Source organism: Pongo pygmaeus, chromosome 9 (assembly GCF_028885625.2).
Source record: "Pongo pygmaeus isolate AG05252 chromosome 9, NHGRI_mPonPyg2-v2.0_pri, whole genome shotgun sequence".
Taxonomy (NCBI): Eukaryota; Metazoa; Chordata; class Mammalia; order Primates; family Hominidae; genus Pongo; species Pongo pygmaeus.
Window position 1 is genome coordinate 64,195,529 of NC_072382.2, and position 13,909 is coordinate 64,209,437.

Here is a 13,909-nt window from a genome sequence, read left to right on the forward strand (position 1 = left end):
GTGCTTGGAGGGCACTGACACATGTCCTCTGCACCCACTCATTCAGTTCTGCTAAGGGTAGAGGGCCTGACCTCTTCCTCAGGTCTAACAAACACCGGGAAAGGTGAGGCCAGCCCCTACTGCTAGCGGTCCTCAGGAGAGACTCAATACAAACAGCTTTACTGGATGGAGAGCCTGGCCTTTGTACAACAAAAGGTCACTCTGCCCCGGGACTTGCCTGGGGTGGACATACAGGCCACTGCCCACCTGTTTGACACCCTCAGGATGTAGATAAGTCGGGACTAGATGTTTGATCCCCAAGTGCTGACCAGGACAGAGATGTCAAGTTTTGGTGGATGCCTTAGGGCCCTGTTGATTTAGACCTTCCTTTCTGCTCACAAGCTGGTCCCCTGGCAGGGGTGCACCATGGCGGGATCAGGCATTGGCAGTGTGGAGGAGCAGATGCATAGCTATCTGTTGCTATGGCCGCCGTTCACCGAGCATGAACTCTGTACAACAGCCCTGCAAAACAGCTCCTGCCTTCATCTTTGTTTTTAATAGAGGTAGAGTCAGCAGCCCAAGGTTTCACAGCTGTTAAGTGGCAAAACTAGGATTCAGTTTGTGCACCTTGGAGTCCCAAAGTTTCTAGTATGACCACAATTCTTAAAGATTGTGTTCCTGCTAGGAATGGCAGTTGCACATCCAACTAGACAAGCCAGTGGGCTTGATTATAACAAAAGTCTCAAGCTTTCTTGAGGGGAGTCATGCGGAACTAACCTATCAGCACTCCTTGCTGATACCTCAAAGGAAACCAGTAGCTTTGGTATATTTAGATTTTTCAAAGGTTTTTGGCAAAGTTCCATGCCAAAAAAAATTTTTTTTCCATACCTAGAAAAACAATTAAGTTTGAAGGGAATATGCTTTGTCATGCATAGGAGCCTGTTTAGGGAAAGGAAGATATTCCTAAGGATGAAAATGCACCCGTCTTGATGGATAATTGTAAACAGCAGGGTCTTATAGGAATTGATGCTAGAAGAGTCTTAGCTCATATTTTTAATTAAAGATCTGGGAGAGGAAATGTATAGTGAAAATCCCAAGTCTACGAAGGCCTTTCGGGGGAAGGAGAAGCCAAATTAATGGAATGTATGTTTTTTGCGCTAGTTCTCAAATCATTGCTAACGGTCAGCGTTTTGTTAGCCTGTTTGCCACAGTAAGATGCAGGTGCTTTCACCCACTCAACACATATTTATTGTGCGCCCATGATGTTCCAGCCACAGTACTGGGCACAGGCATGAGTGTGGTATTATTCTGCTTTACAGAAGGGCTTTACAAAAGCTTATGGTTTCAACATTTCCCTGCTTTTGTTTATGGTTCTAACTCTTGCTTGTTTTAGAAATCATTATGCAAAGAACAACTGCATTCTTTTTAATGTCTGCACGGAGGGATTTTTCTGTGAAATGACTGTACAATAATCAGTTCCCTCTTGTTGGACATTTCTGTTATTTCTGGATTATAAATAATAGAACAATATAGCCTTAAACTTAACCCTTGTTCTCAGATATTTACATATATGGACAAGTGTTTCTGAGGGTAGTCACCAGGAAGGGAAATGATTGGGTCAAAGGACATATACATTTAACTATTTGATAGATGCTGATGGATTGCCTGCAAAAAAAAAAAAAAAAAAAAACTTCAATTTTAATTACCCCAAAGCATTTGGCAATGCCTATTTCCTGAAACTAACATTGAATATTTTATTAGTTTCCTATTGATGCTGTAACAAATTTTCCAGTTCTGGAGGTCAGAAGTCCAACACAAGTCCCACTAGGCTAAAAGCAAAGAGTGGGCAGGGCTGCATTCCTCTCTGGAGGCTCTAAGAGAGATTCTGCTCCTTGGCCCCTGGCCCCCCTTCCATCTACAAAGCCAGGGATGGCCAGTGGAGTGTCTGTGACACCTTGCATGATATCACTCTGACACTGACTCTTCCTGTATTCCCTTTTCCATTTTTAAAGTCCCTGTGATAATCAGGTGCTCCTGGATAATCCAGAGTGCACTCCCTACCTTCAGGTCAGCTGATTAGCAACCTGCATTCCCTCTGCCTCTAATTTCCCCTTCCTATGTAACATAACATACCCACAGGTTCCGGGGAATAGGATGTGAACATCTTTGGGGGTGCTGTTATTCCACCCACCATGGAGACATTCATCCTTTCTAATTTTTTCCATTCTAAGTGAAAAAAATGGTATTCTGCTCTTTTAAGTTGCATTTCTTGATTGATTTCATTGGTGAGGTTGAATGCCTTTCTATTTGAAGAGGCAAAGTTCTGTTATTCTAAGTTGTCTGTTTATACCCTTTGTCTCCTTTGCTACTGGGTTGCTCTTTCTCTCTCTCTTTTTCCAATTGAATTATGAATTTCTTAAGGGCAGAGGCCTCCTCACATTCACCTTTATGTCCCCAGTCCCTCAAAATATGGCTGGTTCAGAGAAGGGATTCTGTGCCTGTTGGCCCTTCCTTTCTCCCAAATGTCGTCCCTCCCACTCCATTTTCTTGCCGTTCTGCTTTGGAAAGAATGTCAGGAGGCTTCCGGCTGAGCAGCCTGAGTTGTGTCTGTGCACAAGAGCGTGTGCTGGGCTGAGACAAAGCCCATCTGTGATTTGTTCCCAGCCCTGTTGGGACTTCTCTGGCCATTAGGGCTCTGGCTCAGACTCAGTCCCTTCACTTGGAAGGCCGTTCACCCTACTCAGAGCCTCAGTTTTCTTATCCGTAAAAACAGCGATGGTAGCATGCCTGACATTTAAGGGGTGATGGGAAAGTAACTGAAACAAAGGCATCAGTGCTTTGCAAGGGAGCGCCCTGGTTGCTGGGCCGCCAGCACTTGCAGTGTTGATCAGAGCAGCAGAGCCCCTGGAAGGGGACTGGAGGCAGCTGCCGGAGGTCCAGGCCTGCCCCGCCAGGCTCTTCCAGGTGGGGCTCCACACCTGCATTCAGGATGGGAGGATGCTCTGGGTTAGAGGGGGGAGCCGGTCCTTCCCTTCCTCAAGATCCTTCCAGAAGGTCTGCTGGGCCCCAGAATACCAGGCCTCAGGAGGGTCCTTCTCACCACTGGCTGCTACATGTGGAGCCCTGAACCCCCTTGGCTCAAGGGCTGGTGGTGGAAAGAGACCCTCCACCCTGAACTAGTCACATTATCTTGGAGGGACCTCTCTGCCTCCATTTCCCGGATGGCAATATAGAGAAGACACAGTCCCTACCTGCCTTCTGCTGGGAGGAGTCACTGAACAAGATCAGGGCCGTCAAGCCTGATACCTCAAAAGGGCGATCAATGGCCATTCCTGTCATCATGTTCCCTCCTTCCCCTGCTGTAAAGCTGCCAGTTCGCAGGCCTGAGCCCGACAGCAGGTCCAGGAGTTGAAGCAGCCCTGCTTCTGCCAGTGACCGGCGACCACGGCAGGTCACAGTGTCCTCGGCCATGCCTCCGTGTTCTGTGACTCAGGCCGTGGGGTGGACAGATTCCTCTCACTCCCTCTCTCCCTATTTCTCCAGCCAGGCAGAGCTGGCAGCCATGAGGAGACAGCACCTGAGCTGGGAGGGCTGGAGTCCAGCCACCCTCCTCTAATTCATTTCCAAGCTGGCAGCTGCCTTTCCCTCTTGCAGGGACCCTAGACCCAGGACCCTGAGGGTGCTGTCTGTGGGCAGGGCTGTGGCTTTCTGGCAGGGTCCCTAGCGATGCCCCCTCTGCTGCCTCCCAGTCTTCACAGTCAGCAGAGCCCTTGGGGCCTGGCTTCCAGCCTTTCCTGTGCAGTCGGGCGGGCCTGGACCTCATTAGCACTTTTTATTAAATCCATCTGTTCTGTGTGGACGACCAGCCCTGAGTCCCTGTGCTCCCGCCCTGGGTGTGGGTGGGGGAGAACTGTGCACAGATGGCAATTGTGTGAATTTGGTATGGGATCCTCCAGGCTCTGGGCCGCCAAGCCTGCTAGGCATGGAGATGCTGAAGGGTGGTGCAGCCAGGCAGGGATCAGGAGCAACTAGAGTCTGGAGGCCTTTCCTGACCCTGCTGAGCCTGTGGGGTCAAGAGTGGGGAATGGAAGCGGGCCTGGCCCTACCTGGGCACTGTGGGCCTGCTGCTCTGCTCTCCATTGACACATCTGCTCCCTGTGCCCTTCCCCAGGAGTGCATCATCGACGAGGACTGTGGGCCCAGCAAGTACTGCCAGTTTGCCAGCTTCCAGTACACCTGCCAGCCATGCCGGGGCCAGCGGATGGTGAGTATGCCAGGGCCTCTGGGGCTGTGGCACCAGGGTCTCAGGCACCTGGGGGAGAAAGCCAGGGGCCCCAGCGTTCTCAGCTGGGCTTCCCAGAAGAGCCTCACCATGATGGGGAGGACCCAAGAGGGCTCCCCAGAGGGCTGACTCCTGGAGTGACAAGGAAATCATTCCAGTCTGGGATGACAGGAAGCCATCTGCAGACCCAGGGCCACTCCCATCCCACCCCATGTTCTCTGGTCATGTTGTTTGTGTCATTGATGGTAGAGAAGGGGAGAGACGGCCAGGCACCGTGGCTACACCTGTAATCCCAGCACTTTGGGGAGACCAAGGCAGAAGGATCTCTTGAGGCCGGGAGTTCAAGAAGGGGAGGGAAGGGAGAGGAGGTGTCCTTACACCTGTTGCTTCCCCTGGGGATGACCCATCCTAATAGACATTCAGAGACATTCCGGCAGCCCCCAGGCAGGGAGAGCTGCTCTCCTTCTGGACCTGCACCCCACCCACCAGATCTTTCTCCAATCTGCCAATAAGAGAGGGCAGAGGGACAGGGCAAGAAGAGGCCAGGGCACTGCCCCAGTGCAGGTTACACTGGGAAATGTGGAGCCAGGGCAAAGGAGACTCTTCACCCAACAGGCATTTTGGACGAAGCCACATGGACTCACAGACTTTTCCTAGTCATTTTTCCTTATTCAGACAATAACACAGCATGCTAATAAGTTTGGAAAGTCAAGCAATTCTTATTACCTTACCCGGCTGTCTGTGGTGAGGCCACTGCTGTTGCACCTCCCAGCCAACCCCACTCGGTACCATCACTGGGCACAGCCGTGGGGACCTCACTTTGCTCTCTAACTGCCATGCCCTGTGTGGCTGCAGGACCCTGGCACCCACAGACCATCCTCATCTTGGGCCAGCTTGGGCCTTAGTTTAATCGGCTCATCATTGGGCCTTGCTTCTTTGGGCCTGGACCTAGGGACCTAAGGAAAAAGGGAATGGCAAAGTCTGTGGGGACCACAAAGACCCCCTGCTGTTCTTTGCAAAATCTTAAGCTGTGGAGAAAGACTCAGATCCATGAGTCCTCCCGGTGCCATTTTTCCAGCGTTCTGACCTGCATGTCTCGCCAGCCAAGCTCCCACCTCTGTCCCATTGACTTTCACTGAAATCTCAGCCTGGTCTACCTGTCTCTACAATGGGAGGATGCAGGTTGGCCTATCTGTGGTATCTTCAGGCTGGGATCTCAGCAAGCCCCCAGTCCCTAAGCCTCTGGCTCTAGGCTCTTTCCACCTGTCCGCAGCTCTGCACCCGGGACAGTGAGTGCTGTGGAGACCAGCTGTGTGTCTGGGGTCACTGCACCAAGATGGCCACCAGGGGCAGCAATGGGACCATCTGCGACAACCAGAGGGACTGCCAGCCGGGGCTGTGCTGTGCCTTCCAGAGAGGTGAGTGGCCTCCCCTCAGATGCAGGGAAAACCCTGTCCCAACCTCCACCAGACTGGACCTCCTGGAGCCACGTCCATGCCAACCACATGGTTTCGTGTCCCACCTCTTGGATAGGCTCCCAAATGCTCATCAGTGTGTGCTGCCCTCCCACAGCCTCTGCCCGGAGTGGGAAGACCACCTCTTTTTTTTCCCCTGTTGATGCTCAGAAAAGTTAAATGACTTCAGGATGCAAAAGCCCAGTCTGGAAGGAACACCCCCAGATGGGTGGGACTAGCAGCCCCCTCCCTCCCACCACTCCTTATTTCCCAGGTTCCTTTTCCTGTGAATCACCCGCTTCCACTCCCATCTTCCGTCCTGCCTCTCCCAGGTGAGGTCTGCTCAGGCTCTCTCCGCCCCCACTAGGGTTTTTGAAAAATTCTCATTTGCTGCCTCCCCAGCTTGGCATCCCCAGCCCACTAGTCCTCCCCGTACCTGCCGCCTCCGTGATCTTCCTAAAAGGCTGCTTTTTGGGTGTTGCTCCCCTGGGACCTGCAGCAGCTCCTGTTGTCTCCCACGATGTTCAGACCCCTTAGGCTGTCTTGTGAGGCCTCATGCAGCTCCAACTTACTTGCCCTCCTTTTCTCTCCACTACTCCTTGGCCTATTTGGGAATTTCACCGGCCCTGACATTTTCCACTGAGCTCAACCCCAGGCCTTTGCTGGTGCTGTCCCTGTGCCTGAATGCCTTTGCCCCACTCTTAATTTCTCCAGACTTTCTGGCCCTCAAAATCCAGCAGAAGCCCACCTCTTCCAGGCAGTCCTGTCTGCCTCAGCCCTACCAATCATTCCCTCCTGAGCCCAGGCTGCCATTCTTGTTTCCTGTCATTCCATATCTTCAAACTAACCTGCACTTTGGGGTTGAGGGTGGGAGGTAGGAGGTTATGCTCCATTTCTTTGCCCCTCCCCTTGGAGCCCTTCTACCCTACACGGGGCACACAGGGGTGACTCTGGGCTGCTTCCAGGCCTGCTGTTCCCTGTGTGCACACCCCTGCCCGTGGAGGGCGAGCTTTGCCATGACCCCGCCAGCCGGCTTCTGGACCTCATCACCTGGGAGCTAGAGCCTGATGGAGCCTTGGACCGATGCCCTTGTGCCAGTGGCCTCCTCTGCCAGCCCCACAGGTGAGGCCCCCTCACCCTACCTCTCAGGGAGCCAAGGGCTGAGGAGGTGCCATCCAGCAGGGGCACAGGAGCAGGAGCAGGTTTTCCCTGGGGGAGATGTAGATTCCCTTTAGGATTGGTTTGAGAGGTCGTTGGGTCATGCAGATGGAAGGGTCCAATGAGCAGTCAGTTCTAGGGGTCTGGAGCCCAGGCTGCCCAGGAGGCACAGATCTGGGGCTCATCTAGCTGGTGGCTGAAGCTTCATGAGTGGATGGTCCAGGGAGAGGGCATGGAGGGAGAAAAGCCAAAAGCCTGGGCTCCCTCCCTAGACCTGTCACAATGACAGATAAGCAGAGAAAAAGGAGCTGGCAGAGAGGCCACGGGGAGGCCAGGAGTGGCCACCAAGGTGGAGGGTGCAGCCCACAGTGTCTGAGGCTGCTGAGACTCCATGAGGCATGAGGCTCAGGCCTGGCCAGCTTCTCAGGGCACATCTCCCTGTCCTCCCCGCAGCCTCTACTCAATCTTCTCTCCCAACAGAATCCAGGGCTGCTGGGCAGACAGGCAGAACTCCCATTCCCCACGGCTGTGTGCAGTGGCTCACACCTGTAATCCCAGAGCTTTGGGAGGCCAATGCAGGAGGATTGCTTGAGGCCAAGAGTTCAAGACCAGCCTGGGCAACATAGGGAGATCCCGTCTCTACCAAATACATTAATTTTTTTTAAAAAAAGGAATTCTTCCTCCCCATTCCCACAGAGGTCCATGGCATCCTGCATGTGGCTAGACTACACCCCAGGGTCAGGCTGACTCCTGCCCGGAGGCCCGAATGGGCCAGGGTCTTTGAGGAGCTGTGGTGCTGCTATATAGCCCTCAGGTCCTGCCCCTGGGCTGTGGGGCCTGAGAGTCGCAGGAGGTCAGGCCTGCTCTGGAGGAGGGGAAGCTGCCCCCGGTTAGCACATTCTCCCAAAATGAGCCTAGATGTTGACGGGAAGTGAAGTGTCTCTGTTGAAGAGAAAGGAGAGGAGGGGGCGTGAAGGTGAGGCTGGGAGCCCCACAGAGTCAGGGCGCCTTAGCTTTCGGCCTGGGCAGGCTCCCACGTTTAGAGCCTGGCTTTGTCCCGTCTCTCCCCAGCCACAGCCTGGTGTACGTGTGCAAGCCGACCTTCATGGGGAGCCGTGACCAAGATGGGGAGATCCTGCTGCCCAGAGAGGCCCCCGATGAGTATGAAGTTGGCAGCTTCATGGAGGAGGTGCGCCAGGAGCTGGAGGACCTGGAGAGGAGCCTGACTGAAGAGTTGGCACTGGGGGAGCCTGCGGCTGCCGCCGCTGCACTGCTGGGAGGGGAAGAGATTTAGATCTGGACCAGGCTGTGGGTAGATGTGCAATAGAAATAGCTAATTTATTTCCCCAGGTGTGTGCTTTAGGCGTGGGCTGACCAGGCTTCTTCCTACATCTTCTTCCCAGTAAATTTCCCCTCTGGCTTGACAGCATGAGGTGCTGTGCATTTGTTCAGCTCCCCGAGGCTGTTCTCCAGGCTTCACAGTCTGGTGCTTGGGAGAGTCAGGCAGGGTTAAACTGCAGGAGCAGTTTGCCACCCCTGTCCAGATTATTGGCTGCTTTGCCTCTACCGGTTGGCAGACAGCCAACATGGCTTTGATCATTGTTTGAGGGGAGGAGATGGAAAGAATGTGGAGTCTCCCTATGATGGGTTTTGGGGAAATGTGGAGAACAGTGCCCTGCTTTGCAAACATCAACCTGGCAAAAAATGCAACAAATGAATTTTCCACGCAGTTCTTTCCATGGGCATAGGTAAGCTGTGCCTTCAGCTGTTGCAGATGAAATGTTCTGTTCACCCTGCATTACATGTGTTTATTCATCCAGCAGTGTTGCTCAGCTCCTACCTCTGTGCCAGGGCAGCGTTTTCATATCCACAGTCAATTCCCTCTCTCAGCACAGCCTGGGGAGGGGTCATTGTTCTCCTCGTCCATCAGGGATCTCAGAGGTTCAGAGACTGCAAGCTGCTTGCCCAAGTCACACAGCTAGTGAAGACCAGAGCAGTTTCATCTGGTTGTGACTCTAAGTTCAGTGCTCTCTCCACTACCCCACACCAGCCTTGGTGCCACCAAAAGTGCTCCCCAAAAGGAAGGAGAATGGGATTTTTCTTTTGAGGCGTGCACATCTGGAATTAAGGTCAAACTAATTCTCACATCCCTCTAAAATTAAACTACTGTTAGGAATAACAGTGTTCTCACAGTGTGGGGCAGCCATCCTTCTAATGAAGACAATGATGTTGACACTGTCCCTCTTTGGCAGTTGCATTAGTAACTTTGAAAGGTATATGACTGAGCGTAGCATATAGGTTAACTTGCAGAAACAGTACTTAGGTAATTGTAGGGCGAGGATTATAAATGAAATTTGCAAAATCACTTAGCAGCAACTGAAGACCATTATCAACCACGTGGAGAAAATCAAACCAAGCAGGGCTGTGTGAAATATGGTTGTAACATGCAGACTGCGAACACTGAACTCTACACCACTCCACAAATGATGTTTTCAGGTGTCTTGGACTGTTGCCACCATGTATTCATCCAGAGTTATTAAAGTTTAAAGTTGCACATGATTGTATAAGCATGCTTTCTTTGAGTTTTAAATTATGTATAAACATATGTTGCATTTAGAAATCAAGCATAAATCACTTCAACTGCTCTTCTGTAGTTCTTGGATTTCTTTTCCCTTTTGACTTTGAATAAATGTAAAATCCTTTCAGCCAGAAAAAGTAAAATAGAAATGACCTGTATTAAAAATTCTTCCATAGAAGCAAATTTTCCACACAACTGAAGCACACCTCTTTCAGCATCAAAATATTTTAGAAATCTTAACTATTTTTGGATAGGAATTTGTCTTACAGAGTGTAAATGCTTCACTGCCTTCTGAAAGGATAAATGGAATATGTATGACTCTTTTTTAGGGGAGCCTTCTTTAATCAAATGCAGTTCTGGGCCATAACACGGTAAGATCCTCAAGGACCATAATATTAGAGCTACTATATTGAAGTCAGCTGCGTGGCAAATGCCAGATTAGGCAGTCTACCTATATTCATTCATTTGATCTTCACTGAACTCCATGAGCATTTTCTTCATTTCACAGATGAACAAATGGAGGTGCAAAGAGATTGACAGAGTAGAAGTCAGACAAAAACAGCATCTAGTACAGTATGTCCAGGTTATAGTGATTATTTTAAGATCAAATAGGGAGCTGTTTTCTGTTCAATGTCAAAAACCATCAGGACCACCCTACATTCTGGTTACTCAACAGATATCTACTGAGAGCCTCCTCAGAACCAGGTGCTGTGGTACGCTCTGGGGTGCCAAGCTGACCCAGATAGGGTCCCTACCTTGAAGGCATCCCAGTCTAATGAGGGAGACACAGCCAGAGCAAGCAATGACAAAACAAAGACAGTCAACCCGATGTGGGAACAGAGGTGTTACGGAAGCCTCAGTGGAGCACTTGGGGATAGCTGGCATGGGAACTGGCTCTTGAAGATGATAGGAGTTTATCAGGAAGCCAGAGGGCACAGGAAAGGGCTTTCTGGGCCGTGGGCAGAGGGAGGGAGGCACAAGGGTCAGGTGCCATGTAGGGGAAACTGCAAGTCATTTGCAGTGGCTGGAAGGCAAGGAAAGCTTGAGGAAGCATTTGGAGAAGAGGCTAAAAATTATGTCATCCAAAAAATGATTGAAAACATTGTGGTAAGTGAGATAAAACTAGGTTCCCCATAGTTGTATATGTAGGTATAGTAGGCTGCTCCATTTTGTCATGATAGCCACAAACTTGTAAGAACATGAGAGGCTTTGCAAAATACTTAGCTGAAGCCAGCATCTGAGTAGCATCTGAGTGTCTCCTTTACTCAGTCCTGAGTGAAATGTGGGCGGCGCTGGGGGGAGGTGGTGCTTGAATACCTTGCTGCTGCTCTCTTCCAAAGCCAGAGTTCCCGCCAAGCCATGGCAGATGCTGTCAGGTAAACTGCTCAACAGCTGTTTCCCGTCCCTCCAGCAGCTAGGGCTGGCCCCATGACCCAGGAAATGTAAGGGGAGGGCTCCCAGAGTTTCTGGAATTTTTTCCCAATTGACAAAAGGAGAGTGGCAAACAAGAATGGAGCTCCTGCCCTCCATCCACTTCCCCTGCCTTTGAGTATGGTGCTCAGAAGGCGACATTTGGCTCTGGGGCAGCCATCTGGTGATCATGTGATCAACAGGGCTGCATTCCTCTGGAGGCTCTGGGGAGAGTCCATGTCCTTGCTGTTTTTTAGCCTCTATAGGTCACTGGCATTCCTTGGCTCATGGGCCCCTTCATCTTCAAATCCTGCAATGACAGTTCTGTCCTTCTCAGGTGCCAGCTCCCTGGCTTTCTACAGCTGGGAAAGGTTCTCCACTTCTGGGGACTCATGTGATCAAATTGTGCCCACCTAGATAATCCAGAATAATCTTCCCACGTCAAGGTCCTTAACCTTAATTGCATCTGCAAAATCTCTTTTGCCCTGTCAGGTAAATAATCACAGGATACAGGGTTTAGGATGTGGCCCTACCACAGAAAGAGTCTTTGAGTCCTCTTTGAGGACTCAAATTGAGTCCTCAATTTGAGGAGGAAACCAATCCTGGTCTCCATCATCTCTGGACACCTTAAGTAAACCACTGATATTATTATTGATCAAGCTGGTGTTAGCTTTTCTGTTATTTGAAGCCAAAAAGCATTTCTGACACAGGAGCTATTTGCATGATGAACCATGGCCTGCAGGAGAACAAAGCCCAACTGGTTCTCTGGGCCTGTGGGGAGGGAGGACGAGGTTGAAGCGGGAAGGGAGGGGCCTGCTGTAGTGTGAGGGATGAGGACGGGATGAGAATAAAAAGCATTAGGTATTCCTGTGGTCTGCGCATCCTCTCCAGATACTCAAGAAATGCAATTCAACTATTTGGAGATTACTTTTTGATAGCTATGCTTGGTTTCTAAATTCAGGGCAAACAGCCATGGAGCTAGGCCCCTGCACACAGGGTTTGCGAAAGTGGCCACCTCAGCAGCAGCAGCACAATTGCCCTGTATAAAGATGACCGAGGGAGGATGAAATCCCCTTTTGGGAGATTGTGGTGTTTGGAAAACAGATTCTTCCCCTCCGTGACACTCCGTTGAGGGAGGAGAGATTAGATTTTATTCCCTTGGCTGAAACCTCTGAGGGGAACTTTTTGAGACACTCATGGAAGATCAAATTGAGGGTTGAAGACTTGGTAGGGACTAGTGCAGCATGGGATAGTGGTATTCATGGCAGAGAAGTGTCTGCCAGCAGGAGGTTGGCAAAAGACGCAGTCAGATTTCATGAGGGAGCATCAACGCTGTTAGGAGTTGGGTCCTTTGCTGATAGGACCCGCAGGGCATCTACCTTCATGTCTACAAAAAAGTTACTAGTGACCAGGCAGAAGGGGACAGTAACCTCACCAGCCCCACTGCTAAGAGGTAGTTAGCACATGTCTTTCCCCTGCTCTTCCTGGCCTCTTCCGCCACCAGTCAAGCTGTCGCAGGAATTGGCAGGGACAGCACATCTTGGAGGCACTATGGAGGTTCAGGGGAGCTTTGAATGAAACCACTGACCTTTAAGATAAGATTGTCTTAATAACACAAAATGACTTAAAAGTTACAGGATTGCACTGAGCACTTGATAAGCCCACTTCCCAGTGGGAAACTGCATACGACAAAACAATTGGCACAGTTATGAAAAAAATGTAAGCATTGAGTATTTCTATCTCCATAAATTATACTCTTCAAGCAGGTTACTTAAGCAGTATAAAAGAGGCTGAAAACAGGTGGGGAGAGGGCAGGTGGGAAACATGGAAAGCAGAGGGAAGGGGAGCTTGGTGCTCACCTGTGATGCAAGGATTTAGGGTCCAATAACAATTTCTGACCTGGTGAGCTGACACAGTTGAGATCAATTCTCTTGTACAGGTGAGCTGTTGAGGAGGTGGAAAGGGGCAGTGCTGTGATGGGGAAGGGGCAGAGCATTCCTCTCAACTCTATTTAGCCCTCCTAGCTTGACCTACTGATGGCTGCACTCTTTTCTAAATAGTAACACATGCTCCAATGCATGCTTGAGTTTGTGCATTATTCTTGTTTCTGAAAGTCAAGTTGTGACAATTAATGCTGTATCTAACCAAATGATCACAGCCTCCCTCTTCCCCATGGGAACTACAATCAAGAAGCATCTTCCAATTTCATGTACACTAAACCTAAGTGGCCACAAGCTTCACTTGGGCCACGAACTCCTTTGAAACCCTCATAAAAACTGTCCTACTATCTCCCTGGTGAATCACATGTACACACAGTTTTGCCTTTCAGGACATATGGCCTTATAAGATTTTGACTACTAGTGACCAAAATGTTGATGTTTTTCAAAAATTACACAGAATTGTTAAGATGGAATAGTTTTATTTAGCAAACAAAAAACTTGCTAATTCAGAGTATCCTCTAGTCCACGTACTGTGGTTTAGACTACATTTGCAAAATTAGGGCCTGGACGCTGAACAAAATAAAATCCAGAGGAAGAACTACAGTATCCAATCAAAAAGGAAGTACTAGCAAATGAACCAGAATAAAAGATTTTATTGTATTCCATACATTCACAGGTCACTTCCAGATTTAGTAACAACACTGCAATGCTATGATGCTGTGCGGTCATTTAGCTTAAACCACAGTGTAAGTTGGTAGCTCTCTCCTGCTCTCTTGGCCTCTAAATGTATCACAATACAATTCCTAACTGTGGCCTGGCAACCAACGCTTATTTCATTGGATTATTTTCTGACTGGGACATGGGTTCATCGCATCTTCCCAGAATTTTAAAGTACCTTCCCTTACAAGAGATGACCAAACACTCTAGTGTGAGGGCTGCTTCACACACTGTTTTTATCTATCATGATTGCTCTTCCTTACATACACGTCCCGTACAGACCACCTACACAGGGCATGGTCCTGAAACCACAGCTTTTGTTTCTTTGGCCAGAATGCACCCCTCACCTTGAGTGCCCGCCTTAGAAACACAGGTACTTGGTTCTCACAGG

At 50.0% G+C, this 13,909-nt stretch overlaps 1 protein-coding gene across 4 annotated transcripts in view; it reads left to right on the top strand.

Annotated features, from left to right (window-relative positions):
• The window catches only part of DKK3 (dickkopf WNT signaling pathway inhibitor 3), a 74,073-nt gene extending 64,555 nt beyond the window's left edge, over positions 1 to 9,518 (top strand). For all 4 annotated transcript variants that reach the window (XM_054439853.2, XM_054439855.2, XM_054439854.2 and 1 more), the window contains 4 exons: positions 4,151 to 4,243; positions 5,535 to 5,679; positions 6,681 to 6,837; positions 7,945 to 9,518. In XM_054439853.2, coding sequence (XP_054295828.2) covers positions 4,151 to 4,243; positions 5,535 to 5,679; positions 6,681 to 6,837; positions 7,945 to 8,167 — 618 coding nt within the window. In that variant the 3' untranslated portion in view covers positions 8,168 to 9,518. The remainder of the gene's footprint in view (positions 1 to 4,150; positions 4,244 to 5,534; positions 5,680 to 6,680; positions 6,838 to 7,944) is intronic.
• Positions 9,519 to 13,909: the final 4,391 nt, after the last annotated feature.